The 26,365-nt window shown below is 31.5% G+C and overlaps 2 protein-coding genes across 9 annotated transcripts; both read right to left on the bottom strand.

Moving 5' to 3' along the window:
* Window positions 1-1,867: 1,867 nt before the first annotated feature.
* On the bottom strand, window positions 1,868-5,480 carry LOC134705518 (mucin-4-like). Its single transcript, XM_063564240.1, has 4 exons — window positions 5,382-5,480; window positions 4,861-5,073; window positions 4,111-4,254; window positions 1,868-2,718 (listed from the first exon to the last, which is right to left on the bottom strand). The coding sequence occupies exons 1-4, from the start codon at window positions 5,452-5,454 to the stop codon at window positions 1,868-1,870; spliced, it is 1,281 nt and encodes a 426-aa protein (XP_063420310.1). The 5' UTR covers window positions 5,455-5,480.
* A 9,496-nt stretch (window positions 5,481-14,976) lies between these two features.
* Window positions 14,977-24,327, bottom strand: LOC134694575 (hippocalcin-like protein 1). 8 transcript variants are annotated; one of them, XM_063555611.1, is made up of 4 exons: window positions 24,262-24,327; window positions 23,876-23,916; window positions 16,934-17,325; window positions 14,977-15,425 (listed from the first exon to the last, which is right to left on the bottom strand). In XM_063555611.1, exons 3-4 carry the CDS (start codon window positions 17,300-17,302, stop codon window positions 15,246-15,248), a joined length of 549 nt encoding a protein of 182 aa, XP_063411681.1. In that variant the 5' UTR covers window positions 17,303-17,325; window positions 23,876-23,916; window positions 24,262-24,327; the 3' UTR covers window positions 14,977-15,245. The 8 variants fall into 8 exon arrangements, with proteins under 8 accessions (XP_063411681.1, XP_063411690.1, XP_063411664.1 ...); XM_063555620.1 differs by lacking the exon at window positions 24,262-24,327 and adding an exon at window positions 24,010-24,028; XM_063555594.1 differs by lacking the exon at window positions 24,262-24,327 and having other exon boundaries at window positions 23,876-24,116.
* Window positions 24,328-26,365: the final 2,038 nt, after the last annotated feature.

The raw sequence follows: 26,365 nt of genomic DNA, 5'->3' as shown, positions 1-26,365 counted from the left end.
CTTGACCACTGTGACATTCACAATTGACGAAAACGAATCCAACGACTTGTATGAAAGTTATTTCAATATTACATAAATTTGTTGTCATTTCATTTTCCATATTTTCGATTTGTTCACTCCATGGACCTAATTGCTGAGAGAGCTAATAGTATTTGCAATTCTTAAGTTACACAATAAGCTACTCGCAACACCTGGAACGAGATGTCATTAAAATGCACTCAGTTGAAAAGTGAACATATTATGCAAAGTTAAAAGTTTTATATCAGATCATTTTAAAGCTACCCCAATACACTGCATTTAACGTGGATAATCTCGCAATGGAATAGATACAGTGCTGCCAGTAGTTTTGTTTAATCGTGGCCTGTGTACATACTGGTCGAGGTAGTCCGTAGTTGGTTCGATGATTGTGCGTGATGATTCAGAATAAAACGATAATTTATCCGTGCTTCCGTGAAGAGAAGCCCTCGGAATACATGTATCATATGCTTCTTTAGAATTTTTCAAAGCAGTAGCATAATCTGGTGGCAGGCTTATATTTGAGGGATCCGATTGAAATGATGAATTTGTGTTCGCTAACCAATGGGTAATCCATGTTCTGTTGCTTTGGTTCTTATCCAAGTTATCAAATTTGCAAGGTTCTTTTGAACTATGAGAACTACTTTTTCTGTCATTCTTTTTACCCCAACGACGTCGATTTTTTGTTCTGAAAAAGTTAATGAAGATAATGAATATTGTGAGAAAAGAAACAAAATGAAGATTAGCGGTGTTATAATTACTCAGATCTACTTTTGCCCTAAGGTTTATCCCGTTTCACACAAACGAGAATTAATAATTTAATCTCTTTATTTAAGTCAGTTTTACGGGAATCCCTTTATATTACATTTATATATCGAATATCCCCCAAAACACATAGAATTAGAATTATTACTCTAAACTAAACTCACCGTAATAAGCAATACATTAGTGTTATACAGCATAAAACAAGCAGTGGCAATGTCAAGACTAGGACCAAAATCAGGACAAGATCAGCATCTAAAAAACAATAGACTTGTAAATGGCCGAATTAATAAAACAATTATTTTCTATAATTATTGATGAACAGAAGGCAAATATCTTTGGAAATACAAATACAAAAGTATTCCGGTTCGTAGCATGCACAAGTCTACGATTGTCATAAGATAAATGTAATGGTATTCATAGTTGTTTCAAGTCCAAATGTTGGATGAATGCTAGTTCATAATCCTTGAAAACCTATCCAAACATAACAGATGAAATAATCCTTTACCAATGATTTTTATTGATCAAAAGGAAAACATAATATAGAACGAAAAGCGCAATCCAGAATTTTAAAATGGGACAACGACAAGAGTGAGATAGAAAAGCCATTGCGCAACAGTAAAAGAGGGGCGAAAGATACCAGAGGGACCGTCAAACTCCTAAATAGAAACAAATTGACACCGCCAGTATATTTAAATGAATATTTGAACGTATAAGATTAATACTAGGTTACTATGTTTCATTTGTAGATCAATTGGTAATAATTTCAATTCCAAGATGACTCTTATCTATTGTAGAAATTATATGCAGTGTTGCGTTGTCGCATGAAACGCTGGGTTGAGTCAAAATCAAATATTCTCTAATTCCGAGTAGTTAACAGAATTACAATTGCAAATGGACAAAACTGGAGCCATTCAATTTACAAATACTAATTAAGAAGTTAGTTGCGGATGATTAGTTGGAGAATATTTATGACAACAGTATAGTAGAATGAACTTATGGCTTAAATAAAACTTGCAATTATTCATTTAATTGCTCAATATGTATATAAAGCGTCAAATGTAGTGGAATAACGTATGAACACATTATATTAGAAACAATGTAAGACTGTACCTTTCTTTGTATCTATAGGAGCTTCTTTTACTGCAACTCTTATGCTTGTTGTTTGTACCATTTTTCTAGAAGTTTTTAACCATGCTCCTAAAGTCTTAGTTCCTTTGACAGATTGGGCATTATTAGTAGTTGATGAAACTTGATTCGTGATATAAACGTTTGCCGTTCGGTCTGTAGAATATTTTGATCTGTGAACTAATGTTGACGACGAAGAAGTTGTAGTATCCAATATATTAGTATTATTTTTAAAAGATGTTGCTGTAATTGAACTTGCCGGTTGTTTTTCGGAAGTTTGCATCGTTGTTTTTAATGGATCACCGGTAAAGGACACTGAATTTGTCGATGTTTCAGTTAACGTTGGTACAGGTGTCATCTTTGGTTGCGTTCCTTGATTTTTTGATTGGCTTCTCGTTACATTTCTTGCTAAATGTGTGTTTGAATTCTGCGACGATGTAAATTTTTGAGAGTGAGACTTTATAAACGGTCTTGTTTGCGAAGTAGAAATAGATGTTGTATAATCAAATGTTGAATTTGATATAGTCCTCGACATGTTGTATCCTTTCGTCGATGAATACATTGTTGAAACCAATGGTGTCGTATTGTTTTGAGAAGACTGTACAACTGCTACTTTCGAATTGTGTTGTGTCTGTGGGATTGAAGACGTCGAATTAGTGATTGATGATTGCTGCATAATGGACTTTGTTGTTAATTCTTGGCTAGCTGACCCCTGTGACATCTGTATAGTATTCATTTTCTGAACAGTCGTTACTTCTAACGTGTTGAGGGAACTTGACGTAGTCTTGATTGTGGAAGTTAATGAAGTATTAGCTAAAAAAAAAAGAAGAATGTAAATGAAAAGGAGATGGAAGAAATGCAATTTCTGTGAAAAAAGGGTTTGCAATTGAAACATATTTTACGTACGACTTCCTTTTATAAATAAAGTTGCTATGGTTTTATTGTCGAGCCTTCGACTTAAGTCGAAAAAGCGAGACTAAGCGATCCTACTTTCCGTCGGCGTCGTCGTCGGCGGCGTCCACAAATATTCACTCTGTGGTTAAAGTTTTTGAAATTTTAATAACTTTCTTAAACTATACTGGATTTCTACCAAACTTGGACAGAAGCTTGTTTATGATCATAAGATAGTATCCAGAAGTAAATTTTGTAAAAATAAAATTCCATTTTTTCCGTATTTTACTTATAAATGGACTTAGTTTTTTCTGCGGGGAAACATTACATTCACTCTGTGGTTAAAGTTTTTAGAATTTTAATAACTTTCTTAAACTATCCTTGGTTTGAACCAAATTTTGACAGAAGCTTGTTTATGATCATAAGATAGTATCCAGAAAGTAAATTTTGTAAAAAAATAAATCCATTTTTTCCGTATATTACTTTTAAATGGACTTAGTTTTTCTGCGGGGAAACATTACATTCACTCTGTGGTTAAAGTTTTTAAAATCTTAATAAATTTCTTTAACTATTCTGGGTTTGTACCAAACTTGGACAGAAGCTTATTTATGACCATAAGATAGTATCCAGAAGTAAATATTGTAAAAAGATAACTCCATTTTTTCTGTATTTTACTTTTAAATGGACTTAGCTTTTCTTCCAGTTAACATTACATACAGTCGGCAGTTTAAGTTTTCAAAACATTAATTAGATTCATTAACTATCCTAGATTTTTACCAAACTTGGACAGAAGCTTCTTACAATCAAAAGATAGTATCAAGAGGAATTTTTTTATTGATTTTTTTCCTCATTTTTTGTTGAACCTGCGATTTAAAGCAAAAGTAGGCGAGACACTGGGTTCCGCGGAACCCTTACAAATTTTTCGTTATTATGATGCATCAGAAAGATAACAATGTTTCGTAAAATTACGTTTTTATCTGCCGGACATTTGGAATTGTACCGACATGCTGACGCAATAATGCCGTATATTTTAACGAGTTGAAGAATAGTTGTTGGTAAGATGTAGTGTCAGTCAAACCTTGATGTTTCAAGCAGTTCAAAATAAGTTGTTTACATGACTATATTTGTACTGTTGGACATACTGTAGAAATCTATGAAATTCCATTTTCTTTTCTTTTTATGTTTTAATGTAACTGCTAGGAATAGTGATGGAGCCATTTTACCTAATTTTGTGAAACCTTAAAATAAAGAACTACTTAATATGTATGTCACTTTTATATTACTGTTTGAGATAGGTCTAAAATGTTTACATACTGTGTTGACAAATAAAGTTTTTGCTAGAGTTACACGCAGATATACTCCATTGATCTGAACTGACATATGCTATGCACCCATCACTATTAAGTTTTTGATTTGTAACTTTTGTCCACCCGAAACTTCCATCAATGAAAAGATCACCTAAAATAAATTAACAATAATGCAATAACTGTCAAGGTATATGTCTTTCAAAAATATTTTGAAAGTCAATGGTTGAAAATATAAGGAAAGAAGGTGCTAAATACTGGTATGTGATGAAAAATTGAATATTAGTTTAATGCCTTTCTTATATGATGATGTACCGAGGTGATTAAAATCAAGAATCAAACATTGGCATCCGTAAATAATTGGTGACAAATAAAATAGAGGGGTACTTATTGTGTGGAAAGAAATGAAAGGTTCTTTAACACAATACCAGTTATGTGTCAAAGGATTTGCTGTCAGTAAAAACAAAATATAAAGTGAGTCAAAAGAAAGATCAAATTAAACAACTCATTCAGTACCTAAACAACATTATAGAATGTAATTTTGAATAAAAGTGTGGAATGATCGCCAGTGAAATACTTATCCACTAGATACCAAATGACGTAGATGTAAGCAGCTATATGTGATTGTACACCCTTCAACAAAGAACACACATACATACCGTAGAGTATATCTGTTGCTATCTAAAAAGATATATTTCATTGAAATAAAATATATACTAATCTGTAAACGCAGGAAAATAAAAGATATTTGTTATATTACCATTATTCCATGACATTTGATTTTTTTCAGATTTAAGTCCAATCCAGTATGGGCCTTCTGTAAATCCGTCAAACATGTCATTGACATTATACTGTTTGATATGAACAAGTTTTCCTTGATTGAAGTGAGTACCACAATAGTTTTCAGCCTCTTCCCATGTTCTATTTTGTGTTATTGCTGAGTACACTGCCTTTGGTTTTGCGTTACTATTTCCTGTCAACAAATCAGTTTTTTAAATGTTTGTATGTATATTAAAATCTGAACTTAGTTATTGTTTCTCATATTGAATGTATGCTTTAATGTAGTAGGTTAATAACATTTGTTAAGTTATAGAAATCAAATATAAACAAAACCCTACTTTCCTTGTTTTTGCATAGTTAATTTAAATGTATAAACTAATGTGAAAAATTCATGAAATGAAATGAATTTATTGTCTTTTTTTTGTCTTTATTTATTATTTTCAATTCAACACATGTGTTTTTGTAACGTTTCCCTCCTAGTATCATATTTAAACTACCTACCCCAAAATGCTAATGTCAATGTTAGTCCATTTAAAATGTTGTATATCCACAACACCCGTGTGTACGTCGACATCGTCCAACTTGTATCTTGTACACAGGGTGGATACTGTTCTCAAATATTTATCAACCAAGGATTGATAGTTATCTCAAATATTTATCACCTTCCTTTTTTTGTGATGCGATCAGACTTTACGTTAACTGGATTCTGAAGTATTAGTTATGAATGCTAAATCTATGCTGCTCGAATTAATTGTGAGCACAGATCTCTCTGTAGTAAATTGCTTATAAAAATATTTTATATTTACTTTATCAAATATTTTTTCCTGGCAAAAGTAAAATTCTAGATCACTGCCATTCAATCAAGCTATTCATACATTTTATTTTCTATCAACACTCCAACTGTCCAGTAATTATGTAGATTTATAAGTACTGTGGAATTTATGGTCCGCAAGCTCCTACTTTATTGGAGTGTCTGATGAATCTTTTTATAGACGAAACGCGCTGCTTGCGTATACAATTTTGGTCCAGTTATCTACATGTATGATGAGTTTATTTAAATCCACTGCAACTGCTGGTGGAGGTTTCTCCCCGAGATTATCAACTGTATGCAAAACTTTGAACTTTCAAAATACTAAAAATGTTCTACCCAATAAAAATACTATCTCAGCTGTCTTTAGCAAAACCGCTCGTAATTTTGGGTCCTAAATGATCTTAAACTTCGTTTAAGGTAGCACTACAGTCAGAATTTTCTGACTCCAATCAACAGTATTTCAAGATCAATTTCTCCAAAACTACTCAATGGATTTTTAAAATCTTTAACTCATTTTAAAGCTGAAATATAACTCTTTCTTAATTTATATATAAATTTATTTTTGGTTTGATTTGTCTCAAAATATAGCTCATTAATGGCCAAAAAGTGGTCTTCCAACTTGAATGAAAATGGCACATTCATGTCAAATGGTAGTTAAAATTTGTTTTCATCCCTGTAATCAGCCATAGATTATCTCCAAAACCGTGTCTCAGATTTTTGATATATGCCTCTAGTAAGAAGATATATTGATTTAACTGCTGGGTGCCAAACCTCATTTCACCTTTCATCTTTGGAAACACATAAATTCATTTAGAAACAAATTATCCTAAAACTGGGACACGGTATTGTAGAAAATACACACTTCAATCATATATATCAAAGTCAAGCCAAAGGGGGTACCCATAAAGTTTCTATTGTCATTTTTTTCTTACAAGTTGCATGAAAAATTGTTCTGAGAAATGACCTAAAAACTGAATTTCCCCCTTAGAACCTCTATAAAGTCAATATAAATACAGACGTTCCACTGGGAATACCCCAGGAGTGTTCTGATACCATTACTATATCAATAGAACCACACACTTTGTGTCTTTGATGCTCTAATGCTGAAAATTTTGCATTATATGTGAACTGTCCAACACTAACTTGGCATTTGGTGGGAGTTTGACGTCACAGATCTGACCAACATCTGTGAGGAAGTAATTTAATATAGGCAAAGCTCCGCCTCTTTCCAGACAGTCTCAGATAAGAGAAAAACATGATTGACCAGCTGCATTAATCAATGTTTAACATCATTATTCTCTAGATATAAAGAATAATTTTCATTTGAATTTTAAAAAAGAAATAAAGTAAAACTATGTCTGAAATTAGCTTATACATGAAAAGTGTGCATAAAAAAACATGTTGATAAAAAGATCAACCCACTCTTTTCTTGAAAATACATTTAATTTAATTAGACTGAAAAAATACACATTAACTGAAAATTAGTTAAAATTCATAAAATTGTATTTAATAAATGAAGAAGACCAAAGAGAACAAATTTATACAGGCAGTCAGAGGCTTTCAAAACTACTTCCCCACTCTTTTCCATAGTACTTTTTTTTCTTTTTGGTAGATTTTTTCCCTTTAGTTTTTTGTTTTTGTTTTTCTTTGTTCACTACCATGTTATATAAATAATTTTTGTTTCAAAACCATGAGATAAGACTACATTATTTATCTTGTGGTCAGGGATTAACAGCTGGACACTGGTATCAACAGATGATTGACATAATAGTCCCTCCCAAATGCCTATATATAGATTAATTACCATGTGCTATTATTTACATAAATTCATTATCAATTTACTCCCTGTTGTGATATGATAATGACTTTGGGATTTTTACAAACTGTGCAGAATAAAACTTACTTCAGAATTATGTGATAAAAAAAATATGACCAAAAAATCATTGTTAGACTGTAGTGCTACCTTAAAGAAATATTATGCGAATGTCACTAATAATATTGAGGCTTTTGTAAACAGAGTTAAACAAAATAATCATGGTATCTATTATGAGTTTAACTAGGCGATGGTGGTTTCAACACCGAGGAAATCAACAGACGAGTAGTCAGCTGTTCAGTGTTGACACTAGGTATGATTGATATGATAATTAAAAATTAACTTCTTACAAAACTTTGAATATTTCGAAATACTTAGGATTATCCCAGGAATAGATTATCTTAGTTGCATGTGTCATCATCAGTTCTCCGCAACTAAACTTTTTTTATTCCGCGTCACTGTTGAGTATTTTGAAAACAAAACGCTTGTCTAGCGTAAAACATGTAATCCTGTTGTCTATGCCTCTATTGCTTACGTTCCCTTCCTAAGGGTACCATCAGCCCAATATTTATCACTTCTGTGTCGGCTTGAATGTTCAGTGACTTTTGAATACAATTACAATAACAAAATAACAAATAACAAAATAAAAAAAAAATCAATATACTCAAGATTTGATATCACCGGAAAAGATTACCTTAACTGTATTTGGCAAAACTTTTTGATTTTTTGGTCATCAATGCCTTTCAGCTTCGTACTTTTTTGCCTTTTTGTTTTTATTGTTTTATTCGAGTTTCACTGATGAGTCTTTTGTAGACGAACGTGCGTCTGGCGTACGACATTCAAATCTATGATGAGTTTATTTACAACCACTACGACTATGTCATATTCATAGAGATATCCTCCCCGAGTATATCACCAGCATAGTAGTCAGCACTAATGTGCTGACATGAACTATAATGGATAGGGTCAGAATTATAATTTTATTGTCTACAAAACTTTGAATTTTTAAAAAAACAGCCTTGTTTTTAAAGACATAATGAGTCATTTATTTAGATACATTATACCCTTTCTATTTGAATTCTGATTCATATTTTTTTTATATTTCAGATACACATGTCTTGCGCAGGATAACAACATCATTGTGTTTTTCTTATAATCGAGTAACCATGACACTTTTTTTCTGTATTGCCTATATAGACATGTTCACCATAAGTCGATACCGAAACCGAAACCGATACCGAAACCAAAAATAATAGTGAATAAATGTTAAGTGTTAATGTTATGTTGATTGACTCGACCCGTTTACTCCATTATATTGTTATAAATTTGAATGCACTAGATTGAGTATTACTTCAATTCATCAATTCACATGAATCTATAAAAAAAAAGCCGAGTGTCAATCAATCATTACTAAATACACTAATGCATGTACTAGACAATATGTATCATGTACATTTATCATAAAGCAGGTTTCGTCGTAGGTAAAGAGCTCCACATAGTTGTGTAAAAGCCGCAATATTGTACCGGTTATGTTTATAAAAAGAACCTTTTATTTCATAAATTTTCATACGTCTTATGGAATTTCCATGTTCTTATGGAAACTTCTGTGCTGACATGAATTATCATTGATACGGTAATATTGATAAATTAACTGTTTACAAAATTTTGAATTTTTTAAATACTAAGGCTTTTCTACCGCAGGAATAGATTATCTAAGATGTATTTGGCAAAACTTTTAGGAATTTTGGCCCTTCAATTTCGTAGTTTATTTGGCCTTCATTACTTTATTGAATTCGAGCGTCAATGATGAGTCTTTTGTAGACAAAACGCGCGTCTGGCGTAAATTCAAAATTTAATCTTGGTATCTATGATGAGTTTATCTACTTAAACTCCTCTTGTAAGAATCTGTTCATTGACAATTTTGCATTGAAAGTGGATTATTGCATTTTGATTGTGTAGCTGTCTTACAGAATATGGTGTTACAATAGGATGTTCAGATGCGTATATGGTATCGCCAACTAAGTAACATTCACGAGAAAACATAAATATCTCGTGTGGACCTATCGCATCTATCAATCTGTAGGTCATCGAGTCATTTTTAAGACCTAGAAACCAGAATTTATGTTAATTATTTTCTTAATTGTATCTATTATGACAAGCATATGAATACAGTGAATCAATGACCATGTCCACTATAACACAATACCTGGTATTCTATGGGAGGTGCTATTAATATATTAACTGATTCTTCCAATTCTGGCCAATAACCCTTTAAAGATTCCAGTTCCTCAGATGAATGCCAGGTCATCATTGATGTGAAATCTTGATGACAAATTGACCCAATTTCATGGATAGCTTTGTGAACAAAAGTATTGCATACATCAAACATCAAAGCCATTTGTTCAAATGTCAAAAACAAATCAAAACCATTAAAAGTTTATTTTGTCAGCTTAAGAGTACCATTTCTTCATTCCTTTGACTTATTCTGCTTAGCACTCTTAAGAGTATCAAACATACTTCATTAAAATTATGTACTGTTGATGGATAAATGAACCGAGGAAGCAACTTGAATGTTTAGAATTAAGTTTATTTATATTGACATAAAAATCTGTAAACAGTTCATTCCCTTCGACGAAATCTTTTATGCTTTTGGATTAATTTACATAACTGATAAATATGTATCCACCCCGAGGGTATCACAAGCCCAGTAGTCAGCACTTTTGTGCTGACATGAATTGTCATTGATATGGTTATAGTTATAAATGTACTGTTTACAAAATTTTGATTTTTTTGTAATACTAAGGCTTTTCTACCTCGGGCATAGATTACCTTAGCTGTATTTGGCAACACTTTCAGGAATTTTGGTCCTCAAAGCTCTTTAACTTTGTACTTTTTTGGCCTTTTTAACTTTTTTGGATTCGAGCGTCACTGATGAGTCTTTTGTAGACGAAACGCGCGTCTGGCGTATCAATAAATTCTAGTCCTGGTATCTATAATGAGTTCATCCACATTTCACTTGCATATAACTTGCAACAGTGCCTTTAATACTCGTTGATTTAACTTTTATTTTTTGGCTAGATTAATGTAAATTGTTGAATTGAAGTTGTGCTCCATCTGCTGTATTCAAATGTCACTCAATATAAAGGAGAGAAAAAAAATTGAGTTAATTAAACATTATAAATTTTTACCATTTACCTCATTACTATTTTTGGTTTCGGTATCGGTATCGGTTTATGGTGGTCTACTGAAACAAATGGAGGCAAATTGACACTTAATGTTTCGTGAAAGTTTGATGATAAAATGTCGAAGATTGTAGACGTGTAAGAAAAGTGTTGGCTCTGTACTTTTAAAGATCCCGTCAGTATGATATTGTTCTATTTGATGTCATTATGATATATTTCTATTATGAATTACAAAATATGTTGAACCACAAACATCAAAATTATTCAATCGCGTAGTGGAATTAACTATTTGTGGATTCTTATAAATTCTATATAAATTTATGACTATTTTAAATCTCGGTCTATTTCTGAAATACATTCTTACATACGTTTGATAGTTTAACCCTGTATGCTAAGATTGCCTATGTGAAATTTTAAAATTGTTTGTATATACATTGAACGACAAATATATGTGACGTATAAAATTTTCTGACGTCAGACACGCGAATCAATGAATGTGTTTGCAAATAGATGTTTTTTTTTGTGTTCTGTTAAATTGTTCCTTTTAAAATTGGTACACGATGATGAATGATGTACCCATATTTTTACTTAGGTCTGGTTTTTTTTCACGCAGATTGTAAAAATAACGACATTTGATGAGACTGTCATCATAAGTGAGAAGGTAAGCGCTATAAAACAAGTTTTAATCCACCATTTCTACATTTGAAAATGCCTGTACCAAGTCAGGAATATAACAGTTCTTGTCCATTCTTTTTTATGTGTTTTTTAATTTGATTTTGATTTTACACTTTCCGATTAGATTTTCCTCTAAGTTCAGTATTTTTGTGATTTTACTTTTAACAAGCTATGTCACATTTAGCATAACTTCAATAAATATATAGCCTAACAATATTTTATAATATGTACTCCTTACAACACGATATATAACGCCAGTTCGTTTTCTTGGAATTTGATGCAACTGTCATACATGTGCGTGGTTAAGCTAGTTATAAAATTACGTCTAATGTTGTTATCCATTAAGTGATGGTGAAATCAACTTGAAACATAGTACACATGTTCATTATGACTTGAACTAAAACATACTTATTTAGTTTTTTAGTAATTAAGGTTATGACACAATGTTGACTGCAGTAACCCTATTTTTGACATTTTGCTTATTATGTCTGTTTGTTTTGTCCATAGATCGTTTTCAAATAAGGAAATTTAAGCGCCTGCCATACAAGTGAGAGGTTCAGCTAGCTATAAGTATTCGTCGGTGATCATGAGTGTGAATAAGATGGCATAAAGTCAGCAACACTCAAGAAATGCTGGTATTTTATAACGATTACTGACATTGTGTATTGTTCCCTAAGGTACAGTAGTAAATTACGTTTCAATATATATTCAATCAAATTTGAGAATTTAAAATAAATTAGGTGGGCACAAGTTTGGCAGCTAATATCTCTTTAATGGACAAATATTTTTGTTTAAATATATTTTCCTTTATATTTCAACACTAGTGTTGGATAACAAAATTCAAAATTTCATAAAGAAATTTAAAAGAGAACCATTAGACTGGAACAAAACTTGGCAAGACTATTTATTGTTTTGTCCTCTATTGACTTAATTTAACTACTAGTAAATGGTAAATATTGTAAACGAAAATCGTTGAGACTTTAAAAGAAATAATTTACAAATTTTACATTCAGGTGTTTTAGGCGACGTGCTCTTTCCAAAGATTTGTAAAGTATATCAACAATCTTGCAATAATTCAGATTATTTTCTTATTTAAAAAGAAGTTAATTATTCTGTGTATCATTTAGAAATTAAAACTCTAAAAATTAATTTGATCTTTGTCATTTTTCATATACGAAGTCATAGCGACAGTCTTTAAACATTATTTACATAATTTACGACAGACGTCCTGTTCTTAAATATTTTTATTATTTGCTGGATAGTCGTAGTTTTATTTTTTTCGGTTTTGTAGTGTTCTTATACATCGATAACATAAATATTTACTAAATCTCAAACAGCAAGTATGCATTATAAATTGATCAAAACTTCTACATGTAAGTTTATTACGGTGTATAAAACCACAGCTATAATTATATAACACAACATATTGAATACCCAACTGACCATAATTATATAACACAACATATTGAATACCCTGTAGAAATCAAACTCAAAATAAATCATGGGGAAGAAATTGTTGTATATAATTACTTCACTTTCATGTTACTTAACTTTTACGGAAATCTTTATTTAATTAAAACCATTTAAATTTTCCGTTTATTTTATTGAAACCTGAAAATTAAAGTAGTATTATAGATTTGTTTGTCCCCTAATAGTATAATGTATACTTGTATTTGAATAACGTGGTGGTTTTACTGTAACTAAAGTTAACACAACTAACTTTTAACTCTTAATTAGTATTGTCATGATTAGTTAACGGTTTCACTTATTTTGGATTGTTGATTTATGGAAAGCTAATGTTGATACATTTTATGTCATGTATTTTATCTCTTTGATTTTTTTAGTAAAGGATTTCCTGCTTAAAAGGGGGATTCTTTAAATCAAGTAATCATTATGAATTTTAAGGGTTTTCTGTAGACAATACCGAGTGTCTTAAATAACCATAGCTTTAGTTTGTAAGTTGTTTTAGTAACTTTATGTATGTAAATGTAAAGGAGACTTACCAGAGTGATATAATTCACTCATTCTTTAAGATAAATTTCGTCTATCAAACAGTTAATTGACTCCAAGGGGTTACTGTATGATTCCAGCCTCATTTGAATAAAGGAACAAACCAACAAGAAGAACAGGAGAACACTTGATTCCCGTGGAAATGCCAATAGTTTGTTTAAAAACAAGTTATCCAAACATAACAGATATGATGCCAATCGAGTAACGAAGCATCTTAATAATGTCTATTTCGGAGAATTTTTTGTTTGAAACAGTGATTTTGTTCAGGAAACAATTTATCCCTTCTTAAAACTAAATACTGGTGTCTATGTCATTTATTCGTTTTAAAGACATAAATCGAAACCAACTGTTTCAATTTCTTATTTTGTTTGGACTAAGGAAAACTTGTGTAAAATGTAGAAATGCTATTGATGTAAAAGTCTTAGATCTTATGTGCTCTTATGAACTCATCATAGATACCAAGATTAAAATTTTATATTTGCGCCAGACGCGCGTGTCGTCTTCAAAAGACTCATCAGTGACGCTCGAATCAAAATATGTTTTAAAGGCCAAAATAAGCTGAAGAGCACTGAGGACCGAAAATTCCTAAAAGTTTTGCCAAATACAGCTAAGGTAATCGATTCATGAGGAAGAAAAGCCTTAGTTTTTCAAAAATTCAAAGTTTTGTTAACAGTGAATTTATCATTGTGAACATAAAAATGTTAACCCAAGTTAACACAAAAGTGATGACTATTGGGCTGGTGACACACTTGGGGAAAATCTTCACCAGCTAAAAAATCTTTTTGTTTGTACCCACATCTGATTCATTTCGTATCTAGAATATGTTTGTTTCACAATAACTTTGAAGAACGGCTTTGGTTGCTGTGAAGATTTATGTTAATAATTTAGGTTTCGTTAAGCACTTTTAAAAAAGGCCTAGCAATACATAGTTGTTTGTAAGGAAACTTATATTATTAGGCATCCAATATAGTGGGTAATGATCCAGTTATTCATCTTTTGTTGAAAATTCAAAAGAACATATGACATACCTATGATTGACCAAGGGGGTTATATGTTGAGTTTCAAAGTGAATTATCAATCCTTATCTATTCATCTAACATGCAATGCGATCTACTCGCAAAAAAAGGTGTTTTTTTTGGGAGCTTTGTCTTTGGGTACAACAACATCTATGTGATAGAGGTTAAACAGGTGTTTTGCATCATTTGGTTGGTAAAGATTGATGTAGCATTGGTAATCATAGACTTATCAGTTTTTGTTAATGCGGATTGGTATTAACGACCTCGTTATTTGACAGGGACAAAAACAAACAATTTAACAAATCGTCGTGTTTATATGTAGGATGTAGGTAACATTAGAAGATCGCCAGGGATTTAACTATCTCATCTCAACGGGTATATGTAATACGAAGGAGGAATCCATTAGAAGATACCAACCAAGATATAAAACCCAAATGTGTTGGCATAAACTCAAAATTAACCGAGATAGTGTACAGCGACATGGTAAGCTTCTTGCTAGGGGTAAATAGCATGATGACCATATTTACCTTTCCTTTAATTTTATATAAGATATAAAGGAATGTTTTTCAGGCTAATCGTAGTTATCCCCTTTGTAACAGTTGCAATGCGATTTTATTTGAAAAGGTATGGGTTACATATAAAGACGTTCTTTTACTAGTTATAGTAATTAACATCAGGTTACATAATATATACTGTGGACAGGACTATCATACTAAATTCAAAATATTTGAAGAGTTGTTTTTAGATTTGATCATAAAGCACACAGTAATCTAAAATGACGGAGAAATGCTGTATGTTTGAACCCGTTTTTAAATCAACTTCATTGTGTAGAACAGATTTTTTACGGATAACATTTTTTTAATCTCCAGGATCAGGTCGAATGAGATTAAGAAGTTCTGGTATTTTATGCACAGCTGATGTGAACTCTTCTTTTGAAATTACATCGTCATTATTTCTATCCATGGCGTCGAACAACTGATTTGCTACTGTTTGTGGATTTATTTCGTTCGCAGAAGACCCAAATAGGTCGTTGTAGGCCTGTAAATTAAAAGTGAAAACATATTATTAATATCCACGAGAAGCTGAGTCAAAGTACAGTAACTGTGACAATATATCGTACCTTCATCGAGATTGTGTCAAAATGGTTTAAGTTGTAGATTTCTAGCAATCTAAAAAAATATTTGAATAGTTATATCGCTAAGACTTTATTTTTGGTAAATATGTCCTTTGTTATATATTCGAACTTTTGAAAGTTTTTGTGAAGCTCCCTTAGACGAAGAAAAAAGCAAAAATAACAATAATACAAAACTCCAAGGAAAAATTCAAAACGGAAAGTCCGTAATCAAATGGCAAAATCAAAATATCACACACATCAAACGAATGAATAGCAACTGTCATATTCTTGACTTGGGTACAGGCATTTTCTTATTAAGGAAAAGCAATTACTTAATAAGGAAAGCTAGCTGTATTTAGATATCGATGTTCAGTTACATAAACCATGTAAACCAAAAGTTGTTACCTTTTTCCAAAGTAACTGAACTTCCAAAGTTTCCCCCGGTCTATTTATCTTTTTAAATTGTCAATATCTTAAACGATGTGTTCTATGCAAAACACACTATGGGCGATTAGTACATCAGAAGCGGCAGTAACAATTATATATCTGAAAGTCAATAAATGTTAACAATTCTGGCAACTTGTCAATGTTTTCCTTTATACACGTTCTATGAATTTAAATTTAAAATAAAAATCATTGAACATAACACAGAATTTTCAAGGTAATAAAAGACAAGTGCAAGAAAAACTTACCGGTTGATTAAATCCTTAAAGTAATTTTTTTTAGACGTGTTTTAAATTGCATTGCATGAGGTGTGAAATAATCTTGAAAGGTACACCGCCGACGCTATTATGCTATACGTAATATATCAGATATCAATTCGTATCCAGTGCTAGTTGTGCTAGTTATACTCAATATTTTGGGCTAAATTATTTTTTATTAGAATATTTTTCTTGAAATAAAGTATTTGATATCATTTGGGTGCATATTGGAACATTTATCAGTTCAATGCACCATAAGGCCAGGGGAAAATGTTTCTGAAAGAATACAGTATAAAATCATACAAAGCAATTATCTGGCATCTGATATCCCGAAATAAAAGAATTTACTCAATAAATAAAAAAAAAATGTTTGTTTACATGATATATAAAGACAACATGTCTTTGTTACATGTAGGTGATGGAGTATGATTCGATCTGGTTGTGGTAAAGTTACCCTGCCCCCACCCACATATACAGCTAAGCGTATGATACATGATGAACCTACATTGACAATTTATGAGCAAAGGCCTTGTCTAAAAAAAAGTATTTTCTCCACATAAACATCGACGGCTTTTTTTTTTACGCATAACTGTTCCTGGCCAGCCATAGAAAAATTGTCAAACGTCAGAGCAAACGGTACATATAAGATGGCCTGTATTTTATCATATGATTAACCTTAAAACGATAAATATCAGAATAGAACATTATGTCTATCATGTAGCAATACCTACCCGTAGAAGATCTCTGACTTCAACTCGGTCTATAGATCCACTTTTATCCGAATCGAATAATGAAAATGCAATATTGATTTTATCTTCAACTTTATCACTGTCCATCATACAAATTCCTATCACAAATTCAGTAAAATCCACAGTTCCACTGCCGTCTGTATCAAAGCAGTCAAACATTTTATCTGCAAACTTAGTGGCGTTCCCAGGAAAACGTCCACTATAGACACGTCGAAATTCCTTTTTAGATAATTCACTTTTGCCTTTTGAGTTTTCTTTGAAAATTTGTTTTAGATCTTCATATTGTTGGTTTGTCAGATGAAATCTCTCTTGCAGCTCCTTCTTTGGAATAGTACTCGGTTTGCCTCCCATTCTTGCCTTTTCATTAGTATAATCTTTTTGTGAATAGAAAAAAGAGAAAATTAAAATGAAACATTAGAGCAAAACAAGATATTTATCATCTAAAATAGGTTCTATTCAATTGAATTGCATTTTAATTATTTTTCTTTTCCTGTGCTCAATCGTTTTACCATTTGTAGCTTGAATCAGATGTAATGATTTATAGAATCAAACGCTACAATAAAGTCAAAACGTGCGAGTTAATACCGTTTTGTATTTTCAATTTTAACAGTTCGAAAAGCAAATGCAATTCACCTGAATAGACAATGAATGAACAGTTACTTTCAATTCTACCTTTACGATCTCAATATAGATTGCATATTTAACATTATATGCTAATTGTAGAGAAAAATATCTTTATTGAGAATATCAAATAAATTATTACCTTTCAGTTATTGATATATATGTAGTATTTTGAAAGTAGTAAAATTACGTTATAAAGGATTTGTTTTTTTAAATAAGTTTGACAAAAAATTGCAGAAATGTTAATTATATTTTTTCAAACGTGCTCATTTTTACTTTGTTTTATGAATCTGTTTATATCTACGAACACTATTTGAATTGAATTGAAATGACTCCTTATTATCGTGACATCTTCATCTTCCTGTACTGCACTTTTGTGCTATGTTGTTGTGTTTGGGTGCTGTCAAATTGTCGGCTTAACCAGACTGTGATATTTTCCTTTTAATTCGAGTCATGTGATGATGTATTTCGGAACGATCTCGGCCTGTACGAGTGATATTTAAATATTTTCGCCAAATGAATTGTTCGAACGTCAGACACGTACACAGACCTTCTTTGTCTATCTATTATGATCGATGACTTATCTTTCTCTTTTAATGTACAGTTTATATGTTGTGTCTCTTAACAATTCCTACACAACACCCATCACAACACCAATTTAATGTGATTTAACTATTTTTAAACCAGGTATTTGCAATTGACAAACAAATTTGAAATCAAAAGTAAGCATTATTATAACTTGCATGTGCGATCCTTATATTTCTTTAATCTTAAAGCATTTTGTTTAAGCTGTGAATATTCAACATGACTATCAACTTCTCACATATAACTATATGAAAAATAGATATAATTAAAAATGCAGCCTCTGGTTTTAAAGAACTGACACAAAAATGGCCGCTTGTTCGAATTTTTCTGACAGATTTTTTAAATGTGTGAAATGAATTTGAATCATCGTTCTGTCTTACCTGCAGAATTATATGTAGACTATTTAAATGACTTTTTGTTTATCGCCAAAAATAGCTCTGTCTGAATAAGTCAACTCATCTGTGCATGTATATATCTTCTTTTTATTGTTTTTTTTTGGCAGACAAATCAAATAGTTTTAAACGGTTTTTAAGTATTTTAGTAGTAGTTTAATGAAAAGTATGAACGCGCACGTGTTTGTGCACATCTTTTCTTTCAGACTACACGCCATAGACCTTGAACATCCATATAACCATAAATTTAAAACCTTTAAAAAAAGTCACATTTTGTATATATCATGTTTGTAACAGTTGAGTCTTGTTTCAGAAACGATTTAACATGAAGAAACACGGATGACTTGAAAATGAGTTCTTGAATCAACAACACGAAGAATTGAAAGAAACTGTTAATAATGTTGTATCTTGTGTACTATTGTTTGCCTGTTTGTCCTTTTCTTTAATAGACATGGCGTTGTCAGTTCATTTTCGATTTAAGAGTTTGAATGTCCCTCTCGTATCTTTCGTCTCTCTTTTTTAATAACAGATGTTATATGGAAATATTTTAGGAAAATTAGAATTATTAGAAAACACACCTTCCTGTTGACCAAAGGAAACAAATATATTTACCTCTGCAGAAAAACTATTCCACACACCAGAACACTTACATTATTTCAGAATACACATACATTTGATACACCAATTATCATATTTTTGAATGTCTATTATAACTTAACACTGACCTTTATGAAGGACGATGTTTTTAAAATTGTATACCCATATCGAATGTCTTAAGATTTAAATTATGTCATCTATAATTTAAAATTCAAAATCATAATGGGACATCAACAAGCATGTAATCTTATGAATACACACAATATCTAAACAACAAGTCAAATTAAAGTTTTATATAAAAGCACAAATTCTTCCCGTTTAGACAGTTGTAAGTATTAAAAATTAACACTGCAGCTGATGGTGAAAGAACACATCTTTACGGAAAAAAACTAACATATCATTTCTCTTTTACATTTTGCGAAAAAAAAAACACATTAAAAAAAATCCGCTAAAATGTAAGTGAGTATTCTATTAAAGAGAGTATGTCAGAAACTATGAAGTGTAAGTTATATTTCCATTATATATTGATATCACTCAACTGCTTCCGTGCGAGAGTTTCACAAAAGATAAATAATTGGTTGCTTTGTATTTCACATACTAGAGTGAAGCTTCTGTGGATTATTCTAGATATACTGACTTATACAACAATACAAGATGAACTTGAACAACATTTGTATAGTCATTTTTATAAATTTACTGTTTGCAAAAGTACGAATTATTCTAAATACTAAGGATTTTCTTATCCCATTCATAAATATCCTTAGTCGTATTTGGCACAACATTTTTGAAATTTGGGTCATCAGTGCTCTTCGACTTTGTACTTGTTTGGCTTTCTTTACTTTTTCATGCGAGCGACACTCGTGAATGTCATGTAAACGAAACGCACGTATTTCTCTTTCCGTAATGTTCTTTCATTTATTTGAATTGTAGTCCTGTCTTGAAGGGTCATCGTATTAGCGTTATATTTAACATTGCCATATAAGCGCAAGGTTTGGTTAGCAGCAAGACCAAGTTGAACCCACTATTTGTTCTTGAAATGTCCTGTATTATGTCAAGAAAACGGCAGTTGTTATCTTACAGTACATTTCGGTGTGTGTTGCATCTTCGTTTTGGTTTTTTGTTGCTCTTCCAGTCTTTTCGTAAGTGTTGTTTCGTTGTTTTTCTCTTATAGTTGATGCGTTTACCTCAGTTTTAGTTTGTAACACGGATTTGTTTTCTCTCGATCGATTTATGACTTTCGAACAACGGTATACTACGTGCCTTTATTTAAGATCACTTAGCAGATTATTCTCTTTTGCTTTTTTTAATATTACTTACGATTAACATATAAAACAATGTATTTTAAACAGACCGAAGGTCAAACATTTAATTGGGTTATTAAACACTTATGGCAGTAAATAGACTGATGGTCAACTATTTATCTGTTTACACTTTCGTCCCTCACATGTTTTCGATTTATATTTCATGTTTGTCAGGGTAAATTTAAATATTAAAAAATTTAAAACATAAAACAGTCTTAACATTGTAGAAATAACACGCGCAAGAACTTTTTTCTTGTTTTTAAAAATCCAATATGGCATTTCATCGAAACTTAACAGTTTGAAATTCCAGATAATTACATGACTGAGAGAGTCATATTTAAGATTCAATAAAGGGCAAAACTGAAATATATATTGTAAGCTATAAGGCCGTGAAGAAAGTATGACTAACAAAACATGTCTACTGATTACGGGGGTGTTTAACGACCTTGGATACCAAAGAGAGTTTTGCATGCTCGGTAACGACAAAAGGAACATATCTGATATCATCAGCCAACCAACTCCTGATGGCGTCCGTATAATTTACTAAAAGATGATTTAACATGATAAATACAGGCCCGGGAATATCGTATCGATTGGGAAATATATACTCCGGCGATGCTGGAATTTTGTTACTTAGAAATGGAAATTTTGCAAATGGAGAGCTGAAATCATCTTTTTTGTGGTAAAATTTTGTTTTAAATCGACCCACATTGTCAATTTCTAGATGTAAATCAAGATACGAGACAGAATAAACTGTATCTTTTGTACCCTTTGCAATCTATGTACATTTTCCATATTTATAAAATAATTTTCAAATTTATAATATAATTTTGAATACTTGAAATCAAAATTATATGCCTAACACTTAACAAGCATAAAGTGTACACCTGATCATATTTGTAGGTCAGGTCAAACAAACAAATATGATGTGAGTAATTCTAAGAAAACTGTTGTCAATAGTATTCTAAAGTATTCACGTTTTTGTAAAGAGTATAATCCACAAACTGCATTGTTAAGACCGACACGATTTTGTAAATATGAAACATGAAGCAAGTGATTTAAAAAGAGATAATATCTACGTGTAATGTATTCAACCAATAATGAGGGAAAGCTGTAACCACCGTGCTTTCAGATTTTAACATGATCGAAAATCAAAATTGAAAGATTTATATCTTTAATTTGTCAAGTTTATGCGCAGAGAATTTACCTGTTAATTAGGTCTTTCCACCTTTCCGTGGAAAGACCTATTGAATTTGTTCTGATTATTATTATTATTATTTTTTTTTTTTTTTTTCTTCCGCCTAATTTTTCTACTTGCGTATTATTGATGTTTCAAAAGATGTCGCTTAGATATTTGGAATATGGTATCGTATAGTTTATACGCTTTAAAAATTTACAACTGCGTAACAAAATACTTTACGTTATAAGAGTTATCTCCCCAAACACTGTTTTTCTTGTGGCCACTACTCCTTCGCAACCGTTAAAGATTACGACAAATTTATTTTACCAAATTGCTAGTTACATCTTCAGGATTAGGATATTCATTTGGACCGAAGCTTTATGGAGACTCCATATGAGAGTTATTCCCCCTTTTCCATTTAATTAAGTGATATGCATTTCTAAATGGTAAACCATAAGTGATAAAGACATAGGATCTTTAGATTTGAGGTCCTTGGTCCAAAATAATAAAAATGAGGTCAAGGTCAAAGGTCAAGGTCATATTCTAAATTTAGATTTTGGCTAATTTTCATTTATTTTCAAATACCTTATGACATATCGACAAATAATTTTTCATAAATTGTTAGTTGCGACATGTCCTTACTTGTATATTTTGGTTGAAAGGGTGCGCAGACAATAAATGGGAGTTTTTGCCCATCTTACATTTAGAATTACGCTTAAAGTGATATTACTAATAAACCAAACATATTAAAGACCTAGGGTCTTTTGATTTAAGGTCCTTGGTTTGTGACCTTGAAATTGAGGTCAAGGTCATAGGTTAATAGGACGTTCTAGATTTTGACCTTTGCTTTAAATTCATATAAACACATCATAAAGCCATAGAAACTAACATTTTTAACTGATTTTTTCATATTTCAATATCAAAATAGATCTTTAATAGTGGAAAGACCTTCAATTGTTCTCTGAACAATTGGTTTTTAATTATTATTATTATTATTATTATTTTTTTTTTTTTTCTTCCGCCTAAATTTTTTTCTTGCGTAGTATTGATATTTCAAAAGATGTCGCTTAGATATTTGGAATATGATGTCGTATAGTTTATACGCTTTAAAAATTTACAACTGCGTAACAAAATACTTTACGTTGTAAGAGTTATCTCCCCAAACACTGTTATTCTTGTGGCCACTACTCCTTCGCAACAGTAAAAGAATACGACAAATTTATTTTACCAAATTGCTCGTTAAGTCTTCAGGATTAGAATATTCCTTTGAACTGAAGCTATCCGGAGACTCCATATGAGAGTTATTCCCCCTTATGCATTTGATATAAGTGATATGTGTTTCTTACTGGTAAAGCATCAGTGATATAGGCCTAGGGTCTTTAGATTTGAGGTCCTTGGTCCAAAAAAATGAAAATAAGGTCAAGGTCAAAGGTCAAGGTCATATTCTAAATTTTGATTTTGGCTTATTTTCTCTTATTTTCAACAACCGTGAAAGATATCGACAAATTCCTTTTACTAAATTGTGAGTTGCGACATGTTGTAACTTATAAATTTTGGTTGGAAGGGTGCGTAAACAATAAATGAGAGTTTTCGCCCATCTTATATTTAAAATCATGCCTATAGTGATATAACTCATTAACCATACATATTACAGACCTAGGGTCTTTTTGTTTGAGGTCCTTGGTTGGTGACCTTGAAAGTGAGGTCAAGGTCAAAGGTTAATAGGACGTTCTAGATTTTGACCTTTGCTTTAAATTCATATTTATACATTATAAAGTTATAGGAACTGACATTTTAGATTGATTTTTAATATTTTGATAATAAATTAGATCTTTACTTGTGGAAAGACCTTCAATTGTTCTTTGAACAATTGGTTTTTAATATATTATTTTTTTTCTTTTAAAGAGATGATTCATCATTTCCAGACCAAAGAAGGGAACAACACAATACAATAGGTGCACGCTATATATGATCCATACGTTTCGATGATTGTATATCATATAAAACATGATCACATGAAATACATTTAATAATCAAACACATAGTATACATAAATTGTGTTTGTCGGACTTGCGTTTGGTATACAAAAGACTCATCAGTGACCCCCGGAATAAAAAAAGTTAAAAGATTAAATAAAGTACGAAGTTTATGAGCATTGAGGATAATATGCTATGTGCTATATGCACCTTTATCTTGTGCTTTGAACAACAGATTTAAAACTAATATATAATTGTCAGATTGCCCTTACCTTTTTGTTTCTAATCCGTCCTTAACTTTGACATGCTATACCTGAAAGAGGAAGTTTGCACAATAACGGTAAATCATTCAATGTTGGCAACGCTTTACTATTCATTCATTGGACCTATTCATTCGGTACAATACCTTAAACAATACCAAGGAATGTTTTTAAATTTAAAGGATCACAAAACTCATATGCAGAATTAAATTCGTATATTGTTGTTTACATATATTATTCTATGGTTAAATGGTTAAACTTTAGCTGATAATGCCTCTTATAAATCTTTCAAATGTTTATACTATTAACATTGAACGGCAAATTAAAATCAAACACTCTATATGGTTCAATGAGAAAAGCACTTGTATTAATGTAATCCAAATTAAGAATAATAATACCTAGTTCTACCTGCTTATACCCCTAACATAGCCATTACATAACGTTTATGGTGTTATGGGCTCTGTTTTCATGTTAAGGTGAACGAAAACAAACAATACATTTTCATTTATAGGTTTAAAAGATTTAAAGTATTTAGGTCTTTTCTATTTCATAATATTTAAAAGATCAACTATACATTCCGCTTTCTTAATACACCTAGTAATTTTAAACAAATAAAAGCGTACAGCGTATCATCTCGGATAGTGCCAGTCGCAGTCTTTTCAGACAAGGGTTGCGTTCAATATCGTAGCGGCTACGTAGTGCTACGTATATTTTGACTATTGAACATGTAGATATAGACTTGTAGTTACATATATATTGATTGCAACTTGAAATTTTGTTTTGCAGGATCTCAAAATTGACTTCAAGTCTATACGTCCTGATTGCACTTCCATTCATATTTAAGATATCCGACTGAACATTGTCAATAACATTATCTGCGAAATGTGTTATCCAAAGGTTAGAAATATGGTGACCTTAATCAATTATTTGGAAATACACCTTAAAAAATACTGACGGTTACAGTGGAGGATTATGCCAGGTAATGGGGTAAACGTGAAAAAAAAGTTGTATCCATGACTGATATTTTGTTTTCCCCGCTCAAACAGCTTCACTCAACGTCGTTTTTATGTGTTTTTTAAAATAACATAGAATGCATAAACTGCTTGAAAAATGAATCAAAGGTATGTATTGGCAAATCACTTGAAAACTTAACATTTACCTCAACGTCACATACTAATAAGGAAATCCTGAATGATCATTAGTCTGTTCTTCGTTTTTTGGAATTTCAAACAACGGGGAATAACTTGATTTTCCTTCACCGTATTCGACACCGAAAAAGTGTCTGTTAAAAAAATGTTTTACTGTTGGGTCTTCAATATAGTTATCAAAGGTACAAGGATTATAATTTAGTACGCCAGACGCGCGTTCCGTCTACATAAGACTCATCAGTGACGCTCATATCAAAATATTTATAAAGCCAAACAAGTACAAAGATGAAGAGCATTGAGGATCCAAAATTCCAAAAAGTTGTGCCAAATACGGCTAAGGTAATCTATGCATGGGATAAGAAAATCCTTAGTTTTTCGAAAAATTCAATCTTTTGTAAACGAGAAATTTATAAAAATGACCACATTATTGATATTCATGTCAACACCAAAGTGTTGACTACTGGGCTGGTGATACCCTCGGGGACGAATCGTCCACCAGCAGTGTATAAATACACAGCCACGTCCACTTGTATTTTTTGTCTATCTGATGAGTTAAGCCTTTTTCAACTAATTTTTATAGTTCGTTCTAATATTGTACTGTTATACTACTGTCCCAGGTTAGGGGGAGGGTTGGGATACCACTAACAAGTTTAACCCCGCCACATTATTTATGTATGTGTCTGTACCAAGTCAGGAGCCTGTAATTTAGTGGTTGTCGTTTGTTAATGTGTTACATATATGTTTTTCGTTCATTAATTTGCATAAATAAGGCCGTTAGTTTTCTTGTTTGAATTGTTTTACAATGTCTTATCGGGGCCTTTAGTAGCTGACTATGCGGTATGGGCTTTGCTGATGGTCGAAGGCCGTGCTGTGACACATAGTTGTTAATTTTTGTTTCATTTTGGTCTTTTGTGGATAGTAGTCTCATTGGCATTCATACCGCATCTTCTTTTTTATAATCACTCTGGTTAAGACAAAAAAACTCTGAAAATGGCATTATTTAGACGCTTGATATATTAATTGATAACATATATGTTATGTTAGGAGAACAAATTTTTCAACAAACAATCTGCATTCGCATGGACATCAACCTCTTCATGACGACGTGCCTTTAATCATAACTTTATCCTTCAATTTTACTTTCTGCTATAAAGATGATGTTCTCACACTAAATAATTAAAAATGTTGGTGACTATGTTAAACGCATCCATCCCATCAACTTAAATAATATACAATATATAAAAATGAGTCTCCCTCATATCTTTACTTACATCTATAAATTTATAATAGAGTGTCGGTTGAGAACAAAAACAATACGACAAAATAGATGACTTCAGCTCCCATTTGGTAAACT

This window comes from Mytilus trossulus, chromosome 1 (genome assembly GCF_036588685.1).
Source record: "Mytilus trossulus isolate FHL-02 chromosome 1, PNRI_Mtr1.1.1.hap1, whole genome shotgun sequence".
NCBI lineage: Eukaryota > Metazoa > Mollusca > Bivalvia > Mytilida > Mytilidae > Mytilus > Mytilus trossulus.
This window is presented reverse-complemented; position numbering and strand designations above follow the sequence as displayed.